Raw genomic sequence first — 25541 nt, forward strand, 5'->3', positions numbered from 1 at the left:
AGCCATTTGTTGATGAAATTGTGGTGTATGGGAAAGTGCCATTAAGTGACGGGGCACACACAAGATGACTTATGGAACTTCTAGTTAGTGTGATAGATGTTAGCTAGCTCTAAATACAGAAAAATGTAAGTTAATGCAGATGAGTAGGAAAAACAACCCTGTAGCATTAGAATGCAGCATTAGTAATAAGCTGCCTGACATAGTCAAGTCGATTAAACATCAAGCATATTGTTGCAAAGCAATATGAAATGGAACGAGCACATGAGGATGACAGAGAGACGGCAAATGGTTGACTTCGGTTGATTGAGAGAATTTTAAGAAAGTGTAGCTCATCCACAAAAGAGACTGCATATAAAGCGCTAAAGTTACTCATTCTTGAGCACTGTTTGAGTGTGTGGGATCACCACCAGATTGAATTAAAAAGATGACAATGAAGCAATTTAGAGGTATGCTTTTAGATTTGTTACCAGTAGGTTCGATCATTGTGCCAGTATTACAGAGATACTTCACAAACTGCAATGTTAATCCCTGGAGGGAAGACGTTCTTTTCACAAGGCACTATTGAGAAAAATTAGAGAACCAGCATCTGACGCTGCCTGCACAACAACTGTACTGCTGCTGGCGTACATTTCGCATAAGGCCCACAAAGAAAAGGAAAATTAGCACTCATACAGAGACATATAGACAACCGTTTTTCCCTCATTCTATTTGCAAGTGACTAGTAGTGGTACATAGTACCCTTCACCATGTACCATGCAGTGGCTTGCCAAGTATGTATGCAGACGTAACCCCCCCCCCCACACACACACACACAACCCCACTCGCACTCACACTCACTCTCTCTTTCATGATCACACAAAAACAAATGAAAAAAATAAATTTTTCTATATATGCCAAAATTATGTAACACACCTTTTCTCCCTGGAGGTCCTCTGCAACTTTTCGGGTTTTTTCCAGTTCCTGAGTGAGAGCATTTTTCTCTTCTAGAGCATGCATCCTTTCCTTCAGGTGTACTTGAAGCCTTTCATTTGATTCTAAAACAAACACTTCAGTTACACATTTAGCACCACTTCATTCATAATACAATATATATAATATAGTAATACAAAACTTTTAATATTAATTTTTTTAAATTTCCTACAGTAGTTTTATCCACCATACAGACTCCAACTCGGGACCTTTGCCTCGGTCGGGCACACAGTTTTAATCTGCCAGGAAGTTTCATATCAGCGCACACTCCACTGCAGAGTGAAAATCTCATTCTGGAAACATCCCCCAGGCTGTGGCTAAGCCATGTCTCCGCAATATCCTTTCTTTCAGGAGTGCTAGTTCTGCAAGGTTCGCAGGAGAGCTTCTGTAAAGTTTGGAAGGTAGGAGACGAGATACTGGCAGAAATAAAGCTGTGAGGACCGGGCGTGAGTCCTGCTTCGGTAGCTCAGTTGGTAGAGCACTTGCCCGCGGAAGGCAAAGGTCCCGAGTTCGAGTCTCGGTCGGACACACAGTTTTAATCTGCCAGGAAGTTTCATATCAGTGCACACTCCGCTGCAGAGTGAAAATCTCATTCTGCTTCATTGGTTCACGGGCATAAAGTCGGATAATGTTGTGGAAGCTGCACAATGTATACATTGCCCAGACGTGCCACACTGTTAAGGATAGATTCACTGTACACGTCACACCACATTGCATCAGCCAGGAAAGTCTGCTGTTGCTGAACACTGTCTTACCATGACACATAGCACGAACTATGAACAGACAACAATTTTTTTGTCCACTTCCATGTACTTGGACTCAATCTTTAAAGAAGCAGTCAAAGTATGTATAAGTAATGACCTGCGTAATAGAGACATAGGATTTCAGTTCAGCGAGGCATGGGAACCAGCACTGGCAGTACTAAGCCATCATCAGCTATAGATGAGCAAGTCTGAGTCAGCAAAGATGGGGAATTGGAGTCTGCACAGTTAAACTGGACACCAACACTACGTCCACAAATGTGCTGGGCCACGATTTGCGGCCAAGCTTTTCCTGCAGTGCGACTGTGAAGACCATGGCCCATTTCGCCGGCACTGGATGTCGCTATACTCTATGATTTGTCTACGATGATGTTATAGCCCCGCCCCCTTGGCACCTGCGCTTTTCTAGTGAGCCAGTGTATATATTGGTGAGAAACTGCAGCAACGTGTTAGTAAGCACCTGAAGATGACAAGCAGCTGTCTTGAAATACTGTGCAGCTTCCACAATATTATCCGACATGATGCCAATGAATCAATTAACCAATAAAAATGATAATAATATAATAATAACATTACCACCACCACCACCACCACCACCACCACCAACAACAACAACAACAACAACAACAACAACAACAACACTAATAATAATAATTATTATTATTATTATAATTCAGAAGTGAAACTGGATCACCTGATAACAATTTGTCCACAGTTGATGATAGCCTTGTATTGTGTTCTTCGTTCATTTTAAGCCTTTGGTTCAACCGCAACAGCTCAGCATTTTTCTCCTCTAATTGGGCCTCTAAGCGCTGAATTCTGTCCTCCGCTGACCCGTGCCTCTCTTGAGCCTGAGAACAAAATTTAAAATGTGTTACAGAATTGTAGCAGCATCCATCACATAATAATATTAGCTCTTACTAAGATCACCTGCTACTTACTGCAGTAACTATACTGACATTCACCTGAAGTGACAATTGAAAATTTGAGCCAGAATCAAAACATTAATCTGGATTTTTGCAAAAAGCAGGAAATCTATGTTCAAGTCCTTGCTCTGGCACAGTTTTTCAGTTGTCACTCCAGATGGACTCGTGCAGCTGGCAGCACAATAGCAATTGATGCACCTTACATAATAACATTCACTGTTGAACTCATCAACACGTTTCCCTGTCTTGGAATTCAAATATACTAAGATGGATGACTGGATTACTACTATGCTAATCAGTGATGAAGTAGTGAAACTGCCATTTCTACGTTCAAGTATCAAATGGGCAGAGATTTTTTATTTTAATGCTCAACAACACTCAAACAATATAATCTTCAGAGATCGAGCATTTTATCACTCCTGAGGAAGAGATGAATTGGCAATGTATGTGAGGGAGAACCATTCTAGCATTTGTCTAAAGCAATTTAGAGAAACTGTCAGAAAACTGGTTATGACAGACAAACCACTATATAAACCATACTCTTGTGACATACAAGAGCTAAAGTGACATCTCTGCCACTGATGTCACAAGGCTACGTTACAATGCATACGGTCTGTAACAAACAGTACTAAATAACTTTTGTGATGTTGCAATGCCTGTGTTATTGCAAATTACGATGCAATGTTCCTTCAGACATGCATGGCAACTACAGCCATTATGAAACACATTGCAACCTCTCACCTCATCATTTGACTATCCGAGCATGACTCATGGCCAGACCCAAATTTCCATATGTCATCAAATGTGTCTACAACCTGTACTTGTACATCCATAATGTATATTCCCGTAGAGGGGTGACATTTTACTTGAAAGTCACTCGCCCGCTGTTGGCAGGTAAATGTGATATCGGAGTGCATGTGTTATTTCAAATTACAATGTAATATTCATTCAGCCATGCATGCACATCTGCAGGAACATGCAAAAAATTGTATTTAAAGATGACCGATCTGGAGTGGAAACAGTTCACCAAACTGAAGAGTAACATTCATGGAACAGTACATAAAATGCTATTTTCAACACTCCACCCTCCGTCGGTGAACACACTGATGAAGGCAGTGGGCTGACGAGAGATGAGGGCTTTTGGATAATTGACCTTCCAAGCAGTTGGTGAGTGAAGCTGAAGCAGTTTTGTCATACATTATTTGTATGGGAAGCACAATATATGATTTCAGTAGATATTCCACAAAAAGGAACAAGGAATTGATTGACTGATTCCAAAAACAAAGACGAAAGTTTCCCTGTGACAGGTCTGGGGGGAAAAGAAAAAGGACTTCCATGAAAATTTTTGAACTTATCACAGATGAATTATTTACTCCTTTCATTAGAGAAAGCAAAAAATGTGCCCTATCAAAGAATGAAAATAATAAGAATGGTTCTCCAGAGGAGATTAATGATACACAAGACAGCCTTATTCTCTCAAGTTACAATGTTTTGGGGGAAAAAAAGAAGTTACTGGAGTACTAAACCTAACATGAAGAATATATTAGTATACGTGTGTACGCAGAGAGACAGGCTTTTATTTATCGACATATATTTCACATGAAAGATTATCTATTTTTCCCACAATGACAAATTTTTCAAAATCCCCACATATAAATCATTCCAAGACTCAATTTATGAACCATTTTATTTTATGTGAATAACTATACTAAGATGAGGCCATGGTGAAATATTTCAGCCCATATATTTGCAAGCAGTTTAAAAGTGGGAAACACATAATGTTTGGATATAAGGTCTAGTGAGGTACTTGATGAATTTTGAAGCCGGCTGATGGAACATTACACCAGCAATGAACCCAGAATATGATACAATTTTTGATAAAGAAACATTCCTACCATTCCCCTTCTAGACAAACTATCAGATAAAAAATATTAAGTTTACAACATAAGTTACAGCCATTTTCTCCAGCAACTGTGATTTTCTCACGCACTTGAAAGGAGGTTGTATCTGGAGAACTGGAGAGTAAGGGACAATGGAATTCCAAAAGACTGCACATTGCAGCTCCTTAGCAAATGAGGACACTGAACGTGGAACATTTTGAAGAAATATCAAAGAAGAAGATAGTATTTTGTTGTAAAATGGGTGGAAAACATTGTAGTTTCACTCATCTCGAATTTGCTTGGAGGAAACCCCAGTCAAGTGTGGAACAAGATATTTGTTCCAAGAAAAAAATGTTCCCAAACTGGCAGTAACTTGTAAATACAACAGATACATTACATAAGTGAAGCAGACAGGCTGGACCAGGAGATTAACCATGACCATATTTCAATTGGCAGAAAGAAAGAGTACTGTTCAATACCATATTTTTGTAAGGAGAGATGTGCATGAACCGTTCAATGAATCCAAAAGTAAACTCTGCCTACAGACTTAACAGAGAATCCTAAGAAGTTTTGGTCTTATGTTAAATCTCTAAACACACCGAAGTCATGTATCCAGACTGTGACTGTAATGGCAGTGAAATGGAAGATGACAGAAAAAGCCAAAATAAGAAACACTGTTTTTCAAACTGTTTCACAGAGGAACAGCGCACTGCGGTGCCTCTTTTACATCTTCAGATGAACAACAAAATGGCTGATATCGAAATAAGTGATCGTAGGATAGAAAAGCAACTGAAATCACTCAAAAGAGGGAAGGCCACTGGACCTGACGAGATACCAATATGATTCTACATAGAGTAAGAGAAAGAACATTGACCTCTTCTGGCATCAGTATACTTTAAGTCTATGGAAAAGAGAAGTGTTCCTGATGACTGGAAAAAAGCATCTGCTTTTCTCATTTTCAATAAGGGTACTTGAACAGAAGTACAAAACTATAGGCACTGCTGCCTAGTGAACTAAATTAGGGCATATGGAATATCACACCAACTGTGTGACTGGCTTGAAGAGTTTTTAGCAAGCAGATCACACCCTATCATTCTGAATGGAAAGAAGCATTCAGATGTAAAAATAACTTCAGATGTGCTCCAGGGGAATTTTATAGGACAATTACTTTTGACAATATAAATAAATTACCTTGTAGAAAATGTTAAAAGTTCCATGACGCTTTCTGCACATGTTGTTGTTCAGTACAGAGAGGCCACAAAACACAATTACCAGACAATCTATGCTTGGTGCAGGGAGTGGAAATTGACACTCAACATAAACAAATGTAATTTTTTCTAATATATAGACAAAAAGATCCTTAGTGTACAATTACACAATTGTGAACTATCAACAGAAGCAGTTAATTCCATAAAATAACTAGGAGTATGCGTGTGGAGTGATTTGAAATGGAATGACCACATTAAAATTAATCGTGAACATGGCAATGCCATACAGAGATTCACTTGAAGAATCCTCAGAAGTGCAGTCTATCAATGAAGGAAATACTCTAAAAAATGGTTGTTTGACCAATATTTGAATACTGCTCATCAGTGTAGGATCTGTACCAGATAGGACTGATAGAGGACATAGAAGAGTTCCACAGAAGTGCAGCAAGTTTCGTTACAGATTCAGTTAAAAAGTACAAAAGCATCACAAGAATGATCAACCAGCTCCAGAGGCAGACACTGCAAGAGAGTTGCTCCACATCACAGTGTGATCTACTGTTAAAATTCCAAGAGAGAATACATTTTCAGAAAATTCAACAGATATACTGTAATTCTTCAAGCTATCTCTGCCATATGTTGACATTTGGATAATTGTGCCTTCTGCCGGTTGATTTTACGATTTAGACAGCATGACTCACTGTCTTCTTCAGTTGCTCCTTGAGACAGCATCAGGGAGTACCTGAAGAAGACAGTGAGTCACACCCTCAAAATACCATGCGAGAATGATGTGAATAACCAGCATAACAATTGATTACTCAACACATTAACAAATATATTGCTATGTATATCTTATGAAAAGATGACAAAGATTAAATTAGAGAGATTCAAGCCCACATCAAGGCTTACTGTCAATCATTCTTCAAGTGACCTAATCGTGACTAGAATAGGAGAGGGTAGAAGAGAAAGAGGTACACAAAGTGCCCTCACCCACGTACTGAAAAGTGGCTTGTGGAGCATCAACATAGATGCAGATGTAGACAAGGTTTTTGGATGCTGCAAAAAAATATTGCCTGTCAGTTGTACGAAGAGGCAGAGAGTAAAATAACAAAACTTTATTTCAGGACAGAAATACACTTCAAAAAAATAAAATAAATAAAATAAAATACGGCGCCCTATGAAGGAATTGTCTGAATGGGGCAGAAATCGGCAGATGCGAGCTTCACAAATTGATCACGTTAGTAACGTGTGGGTCCACCTATGCCCATAATGCAAGCACTCATTTGGTTCCGCATTGACTGACAGAGTTTTTGGATGTCCACCTGAGGGATATCACCCCAAATTCTGTCCAACTGATTCATTAAATCATCAAAATCCCAAGACAGTAGGAGGGTCTTGCCCATAACACTCCAAATGTTCTCAATTAGGGAGAGATCCAGTGAGCCTTCTGACCAAGGTAGGGTTTGGCAAGCACGAAGACAAGGAGCAGAAACTTTTGCCATGTGTGGGAGGGCACTATCTTGCTGAAGTTTAAACTCAGGATGGTTTGCCTGTAATGGTAACAAAAACAGAGCAGAGAAGATCATTGGCATACCACTGTCTTGTTAAGGGTGCCACATACAATGTAAGTAAAATCGCTAGCCGGGCTTAAGACTTTCATCCAGACACTCGTTGACCAGTCTGGCGTGACAGTTGAAGATAGCAAAACAAAAGCTTAAGTTTTAAATTTGACATTTAAGAAATTATTGATGCAGAAAAATTTTACAAGCCTACCATCATTTGACCACCACACAGAGTCCTGTATGAATGACACAGTAGAAGGATCCTTGGCGTAAAGAAACAACTGAAAAAGCTGGAAACAAATAAGCTGTCAGGTCCATATGGAATCCCAATTTAGTTTTACAAAGAGTACTCTACAGCACTGGCCTCTTACTTAGCTTGCATTTATCATGAATTGCTCACACAGTGCATAGCCCAAGTGATTCGAAAAAAGCAGAGACGATTCCTGTACATAAGAAGAGTAAAAGAATGGACTCACAAAATTACAGACCAATATCCTCCACATCGGTTGGCTGTAGGACACTAGAACATATTTTGAGTTTGAATATAATAAATTTCTTAGAGACCAAAAAGCTTATATCCAAGAATCAGCATGGTTTTAGAAAGCATCACTAATGTGAAACTCAGCTTGACCTATTCTCCCACAATATACTGTGGACTATGGATGAAAGGAAACAGGCAGATTCCATACTTCTGTATTTCTGAAAAGCATTTGACATGGTAACCCACTGCAGTTTATTAATGAAGGTACAACCATATGGAGTAGGTTCCCAGTTACGTGAGTGGCTCGGAGACTTCGTAAGTAATACAAAGTAGCACGCTATCCTCAACGGCTGGTTGGTTGTTGCTGATGCTGCGGTGTATGGGAAGGTGTCAAAGAAGAGTGATTGTAGGATGAGACAAGATGATTTGGGCAAAGCTTCTAGTTGGTGTGATGAATGGCAGCTGGCTCTAAACATGGAAAAATGTACGTTAATGTGGATGAGCAGGAAAAAAAAGCCCATAATGTTCGGATACAGCATTAGTAGTGAGCTCCCGTCTGACAGTCACATCATTTAAATATCTGGGCATAACATTGCAAAGCAATATGAAATGGAACAAGCATATGAGGATTTCGGTAGGGAAGGCAGATGGTTAACTTCGATTTATTGGAAGAATTTTAGAAAAGTGTGGTTCATCTGTTCAGGAGACCACGCATAGGACACTAGTGAAACCTATTCTCTACATCTACATCCATGCTCCGCAAACCACCTGACGGTGTGTGGCAGAGGGTACTTTGAGTACCTCTATCGGTTCTCCCTTCTATTCCAGTCTCGTATTGTTAGTGGAAAGAAAGATTGTTGGTATGCCTCTGTGTGGGCTCTTAATCTCTCTGATTATATCCTCATGGTCTCTCTGCGAGATATACGTAGGAGAGAGCAATATACTGCTTGACTCCTCAGTGAAGGTATGTTCTCGAAACTTCAACAAAAGCCCGTACCGAACTACTGAGCGTCTCTCCTGCAGAGTCTTCCACTGGAGTTTATCTACCATCTCCATAAAGTTTTCAAGATTAATAAATGATCCTGTAACAAAGCACGCTGCTCTCTGTTGCATCTTCTCTATATCTTCTATCAACCCTATCTGGTACGGATCCCACACTGGTGAGCAATATTCAAGCAGTGGGCGAACAAGTGTACTGTAACCTACTTCCTTTGTTTTCGGATTGTATTTCCTTAGGATTCTTCCAATGAATCTCAGTCTGGCATCTGCTTTACTGACAATCTACTTTATATGATCATTCCATTTTAAATCACTCCTAATGCCTACTCCCCAATAATTTATGGAATTAACTGCTTCCAGCTGCTGACCTGCTATATTACAGCTAAATGATAAAGGATCTTTCTTTTGATGTATTTGCAGCACATTACACTTGTCTACATTGAGAATCAATGGCCATTCCCTGCACCATGTGTCAATTCGTTGCAGATCCTCCTGCATTTCAGTACAATTTTCTATTGTTACAACCTCTCGATATACTACAGCACCATTTGCAAAAAGCCTCAGTGAACTTCCGATGTTATCCACAAGGTCATTTATGTATACTGTGAATAGCAACGGTCCTACGACATTCCCCTGTGGCACACCTGAAATCACACTTACTTCGGAAGACTTCTCTGCATTGAGAATGACACGCAGTGTTCTGTTATCTAGGAACTCTTCAATCCAATCACACAATTGGTCTGATAGTCCATATGCTCTTACTTTGTTCATTAAACGACTGTAGTGAACTGTATCGAATGCCTTGCAGAAGACAAGAAACACGGCATCTACCTGGGAACCCGTGTCTATGGCCCTCTGAGTCTCGAGGACGAATAGCGCGAGCTGGGTTTCACACGATCGTCTTTTTTGAAAGCCATGCTGATTCCTACAGAGTAGATTTCTAGTCTCCAGAAAAGTCATTATACTCTAACATAATACATGTTCCAAAATTCTACAACTGATCGACATTAGAGATAGTTCTATAGTTCTGCACATCTGTTCGACGTCCCTTCTTGAAAATGGGGATGACCTGTGCCCTTTTCCAGTCCTTTGGAACGCTACGCTCTTCTAGAGACCTATGGTACACTGCTGCAAGAAGGGGGGCAAGTTCCTTTGCATACTCTGTGTAAAATCGAACTGGTATCCCATCAGGTCCTGCGGCCTTTCCTCTTTTGAGCGACTTTAATTGTTTTTCTATCCCTCTGTCATCTGTTTCGATATCTACCATTTTGTCATCTGTGCGACAGTCTAGAGAAGGAACTACAGTGCAGTCTTTCTCTGTGGAACAGCTTTGGAAAAAGACATTTAGTATTTCGGCCTTTAGTCTGTCATCCTCTGTTTCAGTACCATTTTGGTCACAAAGTGTCTGGACATTTTGTTTTGATCCACCTACCGCTTTGACATAAGACCAAAATTTTTTAGGATTTTCTGCCAAGTTCTCGAGCACAGCTCAGGTGTATGGGATCTACACCAGATCAAATTTAAAGAAGACATTGAAGCAATTCAGAGGCAGGTGGCTAGATTCATTACCAGTATGTTCGAACAACATTCAAGTGTTATGGAAATGCTTCAGAAACTCAAATGGGAATCCCTGGAGGGAAGACGATGTTCTTTTCAAGGAACACTATTGAGAAAATTTAGAGAACTGGCATTTGAAGCTGATTGCAGAATGATCCTACTACCACCAACATACAATTCGCGTAAGGACCATGAAGATAAGATACAAGAAATAAGGGCTCACATGGAGGCATATGGACAGTTGTTTTTCCCTCACTTTATCTGCAAGTGGAACAGCAAAGGAAACGACTAGTAGTAGTACAGGGTACCCTCTGCCATGCACCATACAATGGTTTGTGGAGTATGCATGTGGATGTAGATGCAGCTGTAGATGTAGATGACAACCAAAGGGATCATGTTATTAACAGAAATGGCACCCCAGACCACCACTCCTGATTGTCGGGCAATATGGCAGGCGACTTTCAGGCTGGTATCCCACTACTGTTTGGTGCGTCTCCAGACGTCTTTGCTGGCCACTGGGGTGCAATTTGAAGCAGGGCTCATCATTGGAGACAATTCTACTGCAGTCATTAAGATTCCAGGTCAAAGACGTGTCTGGCAAATTGTAAAGCAAATTTCAGTTTTCATTGATAAGTTTCTCTCAAACAACTGTCTGCAGTCACTCAAATTTGTGACTCATTTAATATCCACAGAAATCACCAGTGGCTTTTGTAGCAGCACACTGGAGATAAAACTGAATTAATATTCAATGTGTTTAATGCTTTATGTTAATCAGTATGCAAACCCAGTTTTGCTTTGTAAAATGTGATCAAGATCTGTATAAATAGAAGAAAGGCTTACACAAAGTAATAAATACACTCCAAAATGAAAATCACAAACACACACACACAAACGCAAATAACAACCAAGGAAAATCCCTAAACTTGAACAAATAACATGAACAACAGTTTTTTAGAGAAGTTGTTTTGAGATACTAACTATATAGAGCTGCTCTTGAGAGCCAATGCAACATTACTGATGGAGATCTAAGAGACTGGGCCCTCAAATCACAATTGAGGTCAATGTTGCTAATTTCAAGTCTTCTTCAACTTGGTTAAGCAGGTGATAACTTCTGTTTATTGGTACAACACTGAGAAACCGCAGTAAGTTTACAAATGAGATTGCTTACAAATCACTTGCATGACTCATTCTGGAATATTGCTGAAGTACGTGGGACTCATACCAAACAGGACTAACAAGGGATACCGAACATATACAGGGAAGGGCATCATGAATGGTCACAGGTTTGTCTGACTCAAGAGAAAGTGTTAAAGAGATGCTGAAGAAACTGAACCGGCTGACTCTTGAAGACACATGAATTATCCTGAGAGAGTCTACTAACAAAGTTTCAAGAACTGGCTTTAGATAATGATTCCCTGAAAATACTACAACCCCTTATGTGCTGCTTATATAAAGATCATTGGGATAAAACCAGAATCACTACAGCATGCACAGATGCATTTAAACAATCCTGCTTTCCATGCTCCATACATGGATGGAACGGGAAGAGACCCTAATAACTGGTACAGTGGGACACACCCTCTGCCATGCACTTCATGATAGTTTGCAGAGTATGGATGTAAATGTAGATATAGACTCAAGAAATCATGCACAATAGGGGACTGGAAAACAATGAAGTTTGCTTCAAATAAAAGCGTACAGAAGATACCATTAATTCATGTCATTTGAGGTTTATCAGGATAAATGTATTCTTAAATTTCAGTCATTTGTGGACTATCAGTATGTATTGGCATAATTTACAAATTGCTTTAAGTATGCTCAGTATGCAGCATAATAATCCAAGGAATGGCTGGGACCGTTTATTACTCCACTTCAATTCTGTCTAAATAAAACTAGTAATTACTGCGATAATTAAAGACACAACTGATAGAAGTCATCTGTAATGTAACATGAACTACTGATTTATTTTCCTGTGCTAGTCACCTTCATAAGAATGACGCATACAACAGTCTAGCTGTCAATGCAAACTGCCTCTTATTCCGAACGTTAATGATACATGACATTTTTTGTATGGTTTAGGTGCTTCAAATTTGTTTGTGTCACTCTAGATATTAGAACTATGCAGCACTACCCTCTCTTGTCTACAGGTCACATTTTTATATTTTTGTTGCCTAACTTGAAAATAGCAGCTTCTAATAAAAATGTTCCTCAGTACACAATGAAACTATATTAAATTTCCTAAAAAAAGATGCTATTAATTTTTTTCTCTAGGGCTAACGGTTTCTGCATTTCAAGGGATGAAAAAATTGTGGTATATTAAAAACATTGTTTTAACATTGTAAAATTAACATTTATCTCTACATGAAGTGGGTTAAAAACTAAAATTAAATGTGTCAAACAATGGAAAAACCAAGATGGAATGTAACAATATTATGAAAGTGGCTTCAGCTGTGAGCAGCTGTGGACTTGTTTGTGTGAGTTGCGTTTGCACACTAGTGTGTGTGTGTGTGTGTGTGTGTGTGTGTGTGTGTGTGTGTGTGTGTGAGAGAGAGAGAGAGATCTATTTTTGACAAAGGCCTTGTTGGCCAGAAGCTTATTGTGTGACAGTCTCTTTGTTGCATCTACCTGCGACCTGCGACTCAGCATCTCTGCTATTTGGTGAGTAGCAACTATACTTTTATAAAATTAAATGTGTGTACTGTGTTGAAGTGAAGTAGAGCTGTATTAAGGGATAAATTGTGTTCTGTGGGTGTAACACTGTGGAAGGGAGTCTACGCCTCTATGTCATGAGAGGCAACTACAGTGTGTTTCACAAAGTTATACTGACCTTCCATAGTGTGCCTTATGAATAACTGGCAATGCAGTGCACAGACATGCCCAGGGGTTGTTTATTTTTTTCAAAATGCATTAACGCTATATGGAGAGAAGATGTGAGTTACTAATAACACTAATGCAAGAAAAGTATATGGGCAGAATATATGTAAATCTCTGCATACTATTGCACATTAGTAGAGAGAACATTCAGTACAGCAGATGTAGTGTTCTCCCCAGGAAGGCAGCTTTGCCCACCAAGAGCGCTGCTCACTTTTTGGTTTACAGACAGACTGTACCTCCCCAGCATTTCCTGTCCAGTTCTATTGTGTGAGCAGACAACAAAATAACTTCACTGAGCTTGTATTTATACAGTGGAGTTTTTGTCAGTTAATTAAGTGAGTACTTATTTGCAGTTTTTATGAGAGCTATTATGTAAAAAGCACCAAAAAGCTCAGCAGCTGGATCTATCAACTACTTAACACAATGAAGAGCCTGTCCTGAGTGTAACACACTGTCATGTATTTGACAATGTTGATTTCATTGTCTTCGTTATCACTGTCTAGAATATTTTTCACAGCATGGGGGTATCAAAGGCATCACCCCAGCCTCAGCTATCCCAACATCTGAAGAAGCCCAGAGGCTTACATTGTCTCCCTCTACAACACATGTACAGAACTTCAGGTATTTCAAACTGAGTCACGCAAAGCATCCCAGCAGATTACTGTTCTGGACTTGAACACAAACCAGTACCATTCCAAAGGGCACATGCACACCCGTATTAGAAGGTACACCATTGATTTGTAGTAAGTAGCTCTACCTGGTGCAGCCCATTCTACAAGTGCCAGCAATTTCTGAATGGAAAATATTTATGTTACCTACAAGTAACACAATAACAACAAAATTAATGATGAGATAAATACAATAACTTTGTGGACATTCATTAATTCACAACCATGTGACTGCGATACAATTGCACAGCTTTACAATACGCTATCAATAATGTACATCAGTGAGGTGTTACAATTACCAATCCAGTCCCTTACCCACTAAAACTACATAAGTCACTCTCATCACACTTAAAAATTAAATGCTACTCGGTCACTGTTTATACGAATGAATTTTATATAAAAGCTCACTTACCAACTGGAACTAAGTACTCATGTAATGAACTGAAAGTAACTCAACTATAAAAACACGTACTCAGTGAAGTTATTTTGTCTATTCACAGAATAGAAGTGGACAGAAAATGCTGGGAAGTTATAGTATGTCTTTAAACTGAAAATTGAGCAGTGTCAGTGGTGAAGGAAGTCACGCTTCCCTGAAGAAGACTACTGCTGGTGAACAGGATGACTAAGAATCAATTTCCCACTAGCAATGTACAACAGTGTGAAGAGATTTATGCAGGTTCTGTGAATCTCCATTCCATACATGCGTTTGCAGAAATAAACGTGCCATGAGCAGGCCTATGCACTGTGTCACCAGTGATTTATAAGGCACATTGCAGATGGTCAGTATATCTTTGAGAAACACCTTGTAATTGCTTCTTGTGACATAATGTGGTAGATAGAGTGGGAAATTACCTGCTCGATCTTCAGTTTGCAGGCCTATGAAGGAGGGTGTGCATGAAAACAATCCTGGACCTACCACCCTCTCGTACATCCCTGCCCCTCCACCCTGTTACATCCATGGAACAAACTTTATTCCTTAATACAGCTCTAATGCACTTAGACATGGTACATACATTCTGATAATTTTATACCATTAACACAATGTTTTTTATAATCTGCAATTTTTTCGTCCCCCGCTACACAGATACAATTAGTCCTTGAGAAAAAAAATGAATGGGATCATTTTGATAGGAAATTTAATACAGTTTAACTGTGTACTGGGAAAAATTTTTGCTAAAAACAGCTGTTTCCGAGTTATTCACGAAAAACATAAAAGAGTGACCTTAAAATGACCCCCCCCCCCACCTGCTCCCCAACCACACCCTAAAACACACACACACACACACACACACACACACACACACACACACACACACACACACACAGCACTGGTCAGAATTTTCAGTACATTGTTAATGACCCTTCCTGCTACAACTGCTCAAAAATTTGTGACTACACCAATTTTTCACCCAATTTTCTTTTGTTGACTGGACTATCACGTGTGTAAAGGCACCAGATTTTGAACTGTAGTAACATTATAAGTTAACTCATATCAGCAGAATCACAAAATTGATAAGAGAAATTTCAGTGCATCCTCTTTGTTTGTGGAGTTTCAGCAGAGTTATTTGGAGAAGCAAGAGAAAGGATATACAAAATACACTGAAGAGCCAAAGAAATTGGTACACCTGCCTAATATTGTGTAGGACCCCCGTGAGCACGCAGAAGTGCTGCAACATGACATGGCATGGACTCGACTAATGTCTGAAGTAGTGCTGGATGGAAGTGACACTATGAATCCTACAGGGATGTCCATAAATCCGTAAGAGTACAAGGGAGGTGGCAATCTCTTCTGAACAACACATTCCAAATCATCCCAGATACGCTCGATAATGTCCATGTCTGGGAAGTTTGGTGACCAGTAGAAGTGTTTAAACTCAGTGTATTCCTGGAGCCACTCTGTAGCAATTCTGGATGTGTGGGGGTGTCACATTGTCCTGCTGCAATTGCCCAAGTCCATCAGAATGCACAATGGACATGAATGGATGTACGTGATCAGACAGAATGCTTATGTACGTGTCACCTGCCAGAGTCATGTCTAGACATATCAGGGGTCCCACATCACTCCAACAGCACAACCCCACACCATTACAGACCGTCCACCAGCTTGAACATTCTTCTGCTGACATGCAGGGTCCATGGATTCACGATGATGTCTCCATACTTGTACACATCCATCCGCTCAATACAATTTGAAATGAGATTTGTCTGACCAGGCAACATGTTTCCAGAACAGACCAATGTTTGTGTTGACAGGCCCAGGTGAGGGGTAAAGCTTTGCATCATGCAGTCATTAATGAAACATAAGTGGGCCTTCGGCTCTGAAAGCCCATATCGATGATATTTTGTTGATTGGTTTGCACACTAATGCTTGCTGATGGCCCACCATTGAAATTTGCAGCAATTTGCAGAAGGGTTGCACCCCTGTCACATTGAACAATTCTCTTCAGTCATTGTTGGTCCCATTCTTGCAGGATCTTTTTCCAGCCGCAGCGATATGAGAAATCTGATGTTTTATTGGATTCCTGATATTCACGGTACACTTGTCGTATGGGAAAATCCCCACTTCATCACTACCTCAGAGATGATGGGTCCCATTGCTTGTGCACCGACTACAGCACCACGTTCAAAGTCACTTACATCTTGATGAAAATGAAATGAAATGTCGTGTGACGAGGGCCTCCCATCGGGTAGACCGCTCGCCTGGTGCAAGTCTTTCGATTTGATGCCACTTCGGCGACTTGCACGTCGATGGGGATGGAATGATGATGATTAGGACAACACAACACCCAGTCCCTGAGCAGAGAAAATCTCCGACCCAGCCGGGAATCGAACCCGGGCCCTTAGGATTGACAGTCTGTCGCGCTGACCACTCAGCTACCGGGGGCCATTGTAGCAGCAGTAACCAATATAACAACTGTGTCAGGCACTTGTTGTCCTACATAGGAGTTTCCGACCACAGTGCCATCTTCTGCATGTCTACATATCTCTGTATTTGAATATGCATGCCTATACCAATGTCTTTGGCACTTCAGTGTATGTTAATCTAACTCAATCATTCCAAAAATATATCTTACAACAAAGGATTACCTTCTAAAATGGCAGGAATATAGTACATTGGAACTAACAGTAAATTCTATTACTGTATAAGAAAAGAATGCTACAGTTCACAGAAATCAAAATCAAAGATAAGTCAGATTAGAGACTTGAAAACATGTTTACACCACAGGCTTCATAAAACACTGATGAACACTATGACAAATGTTTTGTCAATAATCCATGTTAAAGTGAGATTAATAGTGACAGTGACAAATACAATACTAAAAGAAGTAATTCTCTAATATACTCTTCAGTGAATATTAGCTTCACTTCAGAAATAAGTGAAGTACACAGTCATAAAAATTCTTTGATACAAGGAAAATATTTAATAAAGAGCATGAGTGTTTGTGTGTGAACGAAAGTTTTTTCCCCCCTTCGGCAATTGCTTCTAATTAATATTGCAATTACTGAGCAGAAGTAGACAGTCAATTCATGCTCATAAATGTCCAGCATGTTAACTACTGTACAAATGATGTGATCCACATCATAAAATTTATCATAAATTGTATCAATGTAACATACGCATTACCTAAATTATTTTTGTAATAGTCTCATAAAGGACTACTTCTTCTGGCCCGTCATACAGTTTCTGCAATACTGGCTTCCAAGGGACACGTATTTGTGCTCCAAAATTTAATGGTTGTGTTATAGTGACAGTAACACTGCTTAGCACTAACAGAATGCACACAAATAGATGTTAATTACTTTCACTCTACAATTAAGAACTTGGTGAAAATGTGACTTAAGCAACTGGGTAAATAAGATGTATATTGGAAACATGCAAGAATTATACAGAATAACACAGACATTCATAATTACAAACTACAGCAAGTTTTGGACTGAAAAACAAAGAAGTAAAGACAAATTAGATGTAAAGTGACTCAAAATATCATACATCTAGATAAAGTGCATGGTGCTGGTAAAATACCTAAACTTTTTTCTAAGACATAAGCAAATAAAAGTTACCCTTTCAGAGAGACACTGCGTTTCATTTTATTGCACTGTTAGTACATCAGTATGTGCTTCTTCCACATAAATAATGAGAACAAAAATTATTATTATGTATTTGTATCAGCAATTACTAACTGATGTTTTAGGCCAGATTTCAATGGCAATTAAGGATTTTAAGTTACATTATTATGAGGTGCTGTAAATATGGTAACTTTGTGATTTTTACACACAACAGCAAGGCTAAAAAGTTAAGTTGTGTATTGATACCAATCATATATACCATGAAACATTTTATATTCCAAATCAGTTATTTGTGCATAAATTGGAATAACAGACAGGTCTGCCATGCAATCAAAATTCAGGTAGAGAGCAGTTTTAGGAAATTTAAAGTAGCTCAATCTGAAACTGCTATCCAGAATTTGAAGATTACACTATGCCTGCTCTGACTGAAACATCACCCACCTGACAGTTCAATTTGTCAAGCTATTTCAAACAAACAAATATAATGATTCGGTAGTAGGTTGCTTTCAAGTAATCACCTGACAGAGTTTGCCACTCATGAGAATTGCTTTGTTTCTGGTGTGTTGAGTGACATATATTCAGCAGTTTCTAGAGAGTTTACCCACACTTTTTTAAATTTCATAGCATTACTGTATAAATACAAAAGAGTCACACTTATTGTTTGTGTGTCAGATTATTTAATTATTTCCTCTGAGGACCTCAAAACAATTTTTGGGAATTTTTTTCCCCATAAACAGAATTACGACTTTCAAAAATTTGGTCTAAAATCTGAACTTACTATGTATGTTTAGGAAGTAAATTGTGACACTTCCTTAGAGCCATTTTCTAATGTTAAAATGGGGAATTCATTATGTATGAAATTACGAAACATAACAATGAAAATTTCAAAATACAACTACGTGCACTAATGGTGATCAAAATGAAACTGAATGAAGTGTCTAGCAACAACAATAATTATATTTTAACTTTTTTTTTTACAAAGAACAAAACAGTACACAAGGGCACTATATGGACAGCAGGCTGCAGAGTGGTCTGTGGTGGGGAGCGTACCTGCACCCTCACCTGGGTCAGCGCCTCCATTCTTTGTTTCAGTTCTTCCTCCATCTCTGGTAGCTTTGCAAATTGTGCAAGTTTCTGTTCAGAGAGCTCCAGTTTCTCCTGGATGGCATTTATCTTCTCCTCTTGCAACTGTTAACACAGAGAATTGATTTATTTTTTCAAAATAAGTTCAGAATATTTCATACACGTGTGTGTGTGTGTGTGTGTGTGTGTGTGTGTGTGTGGAACATTTTTTGAGAAGGTAAGCTACTTCAGACACTTTATATTGTAACAACATTTCGGGTTTGCTGCATCAATGGATTAGTGGTACTGCCATACAAAACAAGTGAACCACAACTATCTTCTTTTCATAGGTGATTGTCTACAGTGGTTAAATAATTTGGAAAAAGCATATTTTTGCCATCAGCTGTAAATTTTATGTTTATTCTCTACTGGTTTTGATAGTTACAATCATCTTCAAGGAGAAAACATCGTAAATCAATGGATCATCCATATATCTCCACCAAGTATGCACCATACAAATGTAAAACATATATAATTGTCATAATAGGCTTTCTTAACACAGTCCATATAAATACACTGTGCCTTTTCACAGTTACAGTAGTGCATGTTTGGTGATAACTCCACACTTAATAATGACTGGTCACTTACTAAGTGTGGAGTTATCACCAAATGTGCATTACTGTAATTGTGCCATGGTACAGTGTGTTAATATGGACTGTGTTAAGACAGACTATTATGACAATTATACATGTTTTACATTTGTGTTGCTCATGTATGATGGAAATATATGGTTGACCCATTGATGTAAAACATTTTTCTCCTTGAAGATTATTGTAACAATAAAAACCAGTAGAGAATAAACATAAAATTGAACAGCTGATGGCACAAATATGATTTTTCCAAACTATCTCTATGCTGCATTTAATCAATATACTCAGACGTTCCATCTCATTGACAGGTTTACAGTCAAAAGTCTGGGAATGCAAGGTCAAACAAGAGTCAAGTAACATATTAATTAATTCCCATCACCTACTTACTATGAACTAATTATGGTGGTAAAATCAGAGATTCTAGCTCATACAGGTATCTACTGACAGTAGTTGTTCCCATGCATCAATCATGAATTGAGTGTGAAATGGAGGACACTATACTGGTACATGTAGAACTTTTTGCAACATACACTGCGGTTTGTGAAGGTGTGGAGAGAGAGAGAGAGAGAGAGAGAGAGAGAGAGAGAGAGAGAGAGAGAGTGTATGTAACTTACAGGCACTCAACACCAAGGTTATAAGCACCCTTACACACATTAAAAGAAACGAATGTGGATAAAATGTCTAAAATTGTTGTTAAACAGTGAGAAGGAAACCTATAAAATGACACTCAATGACTTCCAATAACACTCAATGAGTTCCACCCAATCATGTTGAGTCACACAATCACTCTATCTCATAGGCTTTAATAAAATGGAGAATAGAGAAAGATACTATTACTGGGATTAAAACATACAGAAAAGCTATAATAAAAGCACAGCAGAAATGTGACTGGCTGACCACTTACAAAAAATATAGGTGAGCCAGTCACCTTGTTAACACATCTCCCAAAATTTTTTTGAAACAGGTTGTACACCAGACAAAATCTTAAAACTCTGACAAAATTCATTTCAATGTCACTTAAAAGAGAGGGTAACTCTGCTGCTGCCCTCCGGTCTGAAAATAAAACACACTCTAGTAAAATGTGACACACAGTTACCTACAGGGTGTTTCAAAAATGACCGGTATATTTGAAACGGCAATAAAAACTAAACGAGCAGCGATAGAAATACACCGTTTGTTGCAATATGCTTGGGACAACAGTACATTTTCAGGCAGACAAACTTTCGAAATTACAGTAGTTACAATTTTCAACAACAGATGGCACTGCAAGTGATGTGAAAGATATAGAAGACAACGCAGTCTGTGGGTGCGCCATTCTGTACGTCGTCTTTCTGCTGTAAGCGTGTGCTGTTCACAACGTGCAAGTGTGCTGTAGACAACATGGTTTATTCCTTAGAACAGAGGATTTTTCTGGTGTTGGAATTCCACCGCCTAGAACACGGTGTTGTTGCAACAAGACGAAGTTTTCAACAGAGGTTTAATGTAACCAAGGACCGAAAAACGATACAATAAAGGATCTATTTGAAAAATTTCAACGGACTGGGAACGTGACGGATGAACGTGCTGGAAAGGTAGGGCGACCGCGTACGGCAACCACAGAGGGCAACGCGCAGCTAGTGCAGCAGGTGATCCAACAGCGGCCTCGGGTTTCCGTTCGCCGTGTTGCAGCTGCGGTCCAAATGACGCCAACGTCCACGTATCGTCTCACGCGCCAGTGTTTACACCTCTATCCATACAAAATTCAAATGCGGCAACCCCTCAGCGCCGCTACCATTGCTGCACGAGAGACATTCGCTAACCATATAGTGCACAGGATTGATGACGGCGATATGCATGTGGGCAGCATTTGGTTTACTGACGAAGCTTATTTTTACCTGGACGGCTTGGTCAATAAACAGAACTGGCACATATGGGGAACCGAAAAGCCCCATGTTGCAGTCCCATCATCCCTGCATCCTCAAAAAGTACTGGTCTGGGCCGCCATTTCTTCCAAAGGAATCATTGGCCCATTTTTCAGATGCGAAACGATTACTGCATCACGCTATCTGGACATTCTTCGTGAATTTGTGGCGGTACAAACTGCCTTAGACGACACTGCGAACACCTCGTGGTTTATGCAAGATGGTGCCAGGCCACATCGCACGGCTGACGTCTTTAATTTCCTGAATGAATATTTCGATGATCGTGTGATTGCTTTGGGCTATCCGAAACATACAGGAGGCGGCGTGGATTGGCTTCCCTATTCGCCAGACATGAACCCCTGGAACTTCTTTCTGTGGGGACACTTGAAAGACCAGGTGTACCGCCAGAATCCAGATACAATTGAACAGCTGAAGCAGTACATCTCATCTGCATGTGAAGCCATTCCGCCAGACACGTTGTCAAAGGTTTCAGGTAATTTCATTCAGAGACTACGCCATATTATTGCTACGCATGGTGGATATGTGGAAAATATCGTACTATAGAGTTTCCCAGACCGCAGCGCTATCTGTTGTTGAAAATTGTAACTACTGTAATTTCGAAAGTTTGTCTGCCTGAAAATGTACTGTTGTCCCAAGCATATTGCAACAAATGGTGTATTTCTATCGCTGCTCGTTTAATTTTTATTGCCGTTTCAAATATACCGGTCATTTTTGAAACACCCTGTATATGCCACAAGAACCACACACTGGAGGATCCACTCGCCAGAACAAGAAGTCATGTGCCAGAGGACTGTGGCCTTTGCAAAGACAAATAAGCATGACTTCACCCCACCTTCATGGGCAAAAGGAGGTACACCACGGCTGTGTAGTGAGCTTTACTAGAGACAGCTTATTATCAGGCATTTCCAGACGCTCTTCTTCCCTTTGGCGTATGACTCTGTACCTCAACAGTCAGACAAGAGCCTGCAGAGGGATGTCACACTGAACTAATCAAGGATCAAGACATGCCTCCTTGGTAACTACATCCCTCTTTTCATTCTCTGCAATATCATGCGCCCTGGTACCCAGCAGAAGGACACCTCCTTTTCCAGACATTGCAGCTAGATGAGGCCATCTCTGATATCCTGAACAGTTTTATCATCTGGGTACAAAGTTTGCAGACACTGAAGGGCACTCAGGGAGTTGGAACAAACAAGGAATTTAACAGGCAAGGCACACCTCATCTGCTCCAGTGCCCTCAAGATTGTGGACAGTTCAGTGTCAAGTACAGTGAACTCTGGAGGCAATTGAATCTTGAGGACAATCTGGGAAAACAACAGAGCAACCAACAGAGTTCCCCTGTTTAGATCCATCTGTGAAGACAGCTACATAGTTGTGGTGCCCATTTAAAATGTCGAAAAATGTTGCATTAAAAACAGAAGCAGAGTGCAGTCTCTCCTGTACAGCATAAAATCTAAAATTACTCTGGTCCTCAGCTGTAAGCAAGGTGGTAGTCAGTAGAAACCCCAGATCTGAGCCATACATGCCCCACACCAAGGGACTCCAGAACACATTTTGCACAGATCACAAATGGCCTCATTGCCCATGAATATTTTGTAAAGAGGTGTTCCATAGTTGGACGATCAACAGTATAGTATGCTGGGGAATAGGAAATAGCAAGAGCTGACACCCCTGATGCACCATGAGAAGCTGCCACTGGATGGTAAGTGCAGTTCACCAGCCTCACAGTAATGACAGAACACTGGATCCTGGCTGATAGTGGCAACATCCTCTGCCATTGTCTGTACAATGTCTCCAGGTGTCATTTGGATACACCTCAATCCAACAACACTGCTATACGTGACCAACTGCCTTGTGGGCCGAGAAGCTTCCTCTGGAACAGGGTAGATGACTGCATCCGGCTCAGAGACTTCATCACCCACAGATAACACCTGAAACCTGTTTGTCAAACGAACTGGGGAGGCCCTACGATCAGCACCTCGGAAAGTCTTTCGCTGCCTGCCAGACCTTAGAATGATCTCCCACTTGACAACAGGTGAGGGGTCAACCTCAGTGCACGCAGTATCCGGGGCAGTCAGAGCAGTGGACTGATCGGGGGACATGAGGGTCATGCTCGGCACCCCTCGCATCCTCACGTCCGATCCCCAATGGTGATACCCCTTGGCAGCAGCATCAAGCTGTGTGATTGAAGCCAGCACTGCCTGGAGCTGTGAGCAAAGGGTCACCAACTCAACTCGCATCTGTACACAGAAATCACAATGCCTATCCATTACTGAAGTCACTCCTGTTTGAAACCCGTAAAAATATGTGTAACCGAACGGTGCACTCGCCTTATTAGCAGCAGGAACACATGATGTTCTCTCACTGATGGTCTAACCGTCACTGAGCTGTTCCTTATGGGAAATGTGTGTTGGCTACAGTAGAATTATTCAGCAGTCAACTTCAAATGGCAGCTCTTTAAATGTTCTCAATAGCATTCTGCAAAAAGAATGTCATCTTCCCTCCCGTGATTGCCACTTGAGTTAACGAAGCATCTCTGTAATAGTCATGTGTCGACTGAGCCTACTGGTAACAAATCCAGCAGCTCACCTCTGAATTACTTCAATGTCTTCCTTCAATCTGACATGCTAGGGATCCCAAACACACTAACAGTACTAAAGAATGGGTCACATTAATACCCTATATCTGTTCTCCTTTACAGATGAAGCACACCTTCTTAAAATTCTCCCAGTAAACTGAAGTCAGCCATTCCCCTTCCCCATTACCATCCTTACATACACACACTATTTCATATCGTTTTGCAATGTTAAACCAAGATATTTCACTAAAGTGACTACATCAACCTGCACCCTACTGATGCTGTATCCAAACATTACGGGGTTGTTTTCTCAACTCATATGCATTAACTTACATTTTTCTACATCATAGCAAGCTGTCATTCATGACACCAACTAGAAATTTTGTCTAAGTCTTTTTGTATCCTCCTACAATCATTCAACAGCGACACCTTCCTATACGCCATAGTATCATCAGCAAACAGCAGCAGGTTGCTGCTCGATCTGTCCATCAGATTATTTATGTATATAGAGAATAAAAGTGGTTGTACCATGCTTCCCTGGATCACTCCTAACAATGACAATGAAGACAATGATGACAATGACAATAATGATGACAGTAAATCTACAGGAACTCAACTACATGGTTATTGGTTTTTGGACTCTCTCTTGCCATCTGAAGATACAGGTATGGGCATTTTTTTTGTCCTCATCTTTGTTCAATAGAAATAAAATGATTGCACATTTTGCACTAGGTAAGTGAATGGGAAACTAGCCTACAAAAATTCATCTGTTGAAATATAAAAGTAAGATCATCATGCATAGGAAGTATGAAAGATGGCTTATAGTCATTTCATCATCTGCTCGAATCTGTGACAGGTGGTGTCCTAGGTCCATCTGATGATGCACGGCTTGGGTACTTGTACAATGTTCGAGGATGTAGTGCTTCACTCAATGTTTCTTCTTGTTATGGTAGAGAAGTTCAAGAGTTATTTTGCTATGTAAAATTCTGAGACTGCATCAGGAAATACCCTCCTTCTTGAGCTTCATAGCAAAGTATTCCACACCTTGTTGGTGTTTTTGATAGTCTGTAGTTCATTGGCTTGCACACAATATTTCCATTTGTCTTCCCACTGTTTCGGGTTATGGCATTGAATATGTGTCCTAAATTTAGCACTTTTGGATAGCACTTGTTGACTGTTTGCAAAGCACTCAAAAAGTGCTGCATATAATGGAATTATATTGAGGGAAAGTCATTATGTATTGCAGTGTTCTATGTCAATGACAGGATTTTTATCTGTTATTTATCACTTCTTTCACCTGTGACACTGTTTGTTGATGTGAAAAATGCTGAGCTACACCACAGTTTGGAATTCATGTTAAACTGTAGGTCACCCTACAA

The 25541-nt window shown here is 39.9% G+C and overlaps 1 protein-coding gene and 1 non-coding gene across 2 annotated transcripts in view; one reads left to right on the plus strand and one right to left on the minus strand.

The window, feature by feature from the left end:
• LOC126470529 (liprin-alpha-1) overlaps positions 1–25541 on the minus strand; it is a 1209312-nt gene that overhangs the window by 146219 nt on the left and 1037552 nt on the right. Inside the window, exons 11-13 of the mRNA XM_050098447.1 lie at positions 19001–19138; positions 2425–2581; positions 913–1034 (exon numbers count right to left, since the gene is read on the minus strand). Of these exons, the coding sequence (XP_049954404.1) occupies positions 913–1034; positions 2425–2581; positions 19001–19138 (417 nt within the window). The remainder of the gene's footprint in view (positions 1–912; positions 1035–2424; positions 2582–19000; positions 19139–25541) is intronic.
• Trnap-cgg (transfer RNA proline (anticodon CGG)) lies at positions 1425–1499 on the plus strand. The gene has a single exon. It is a non-coding gene; the product is annotated as a tRNA-Pro (tRNA).

This window comes from Schistocerca serialis, chromosome 3 (assembly GCF_023864345.2).
Source record: "Schistocerca serialis cubense isolate TAMUIC-IGC-003099 chromosome 3, iqSchSeri2.2, whole genome shotgun sequence".
NCBI lineage: Eukaryota > Metazoa > Arthropoda > Insecta > Orthoptera > Acrididae > Schistocerca > Schistocerca serialis.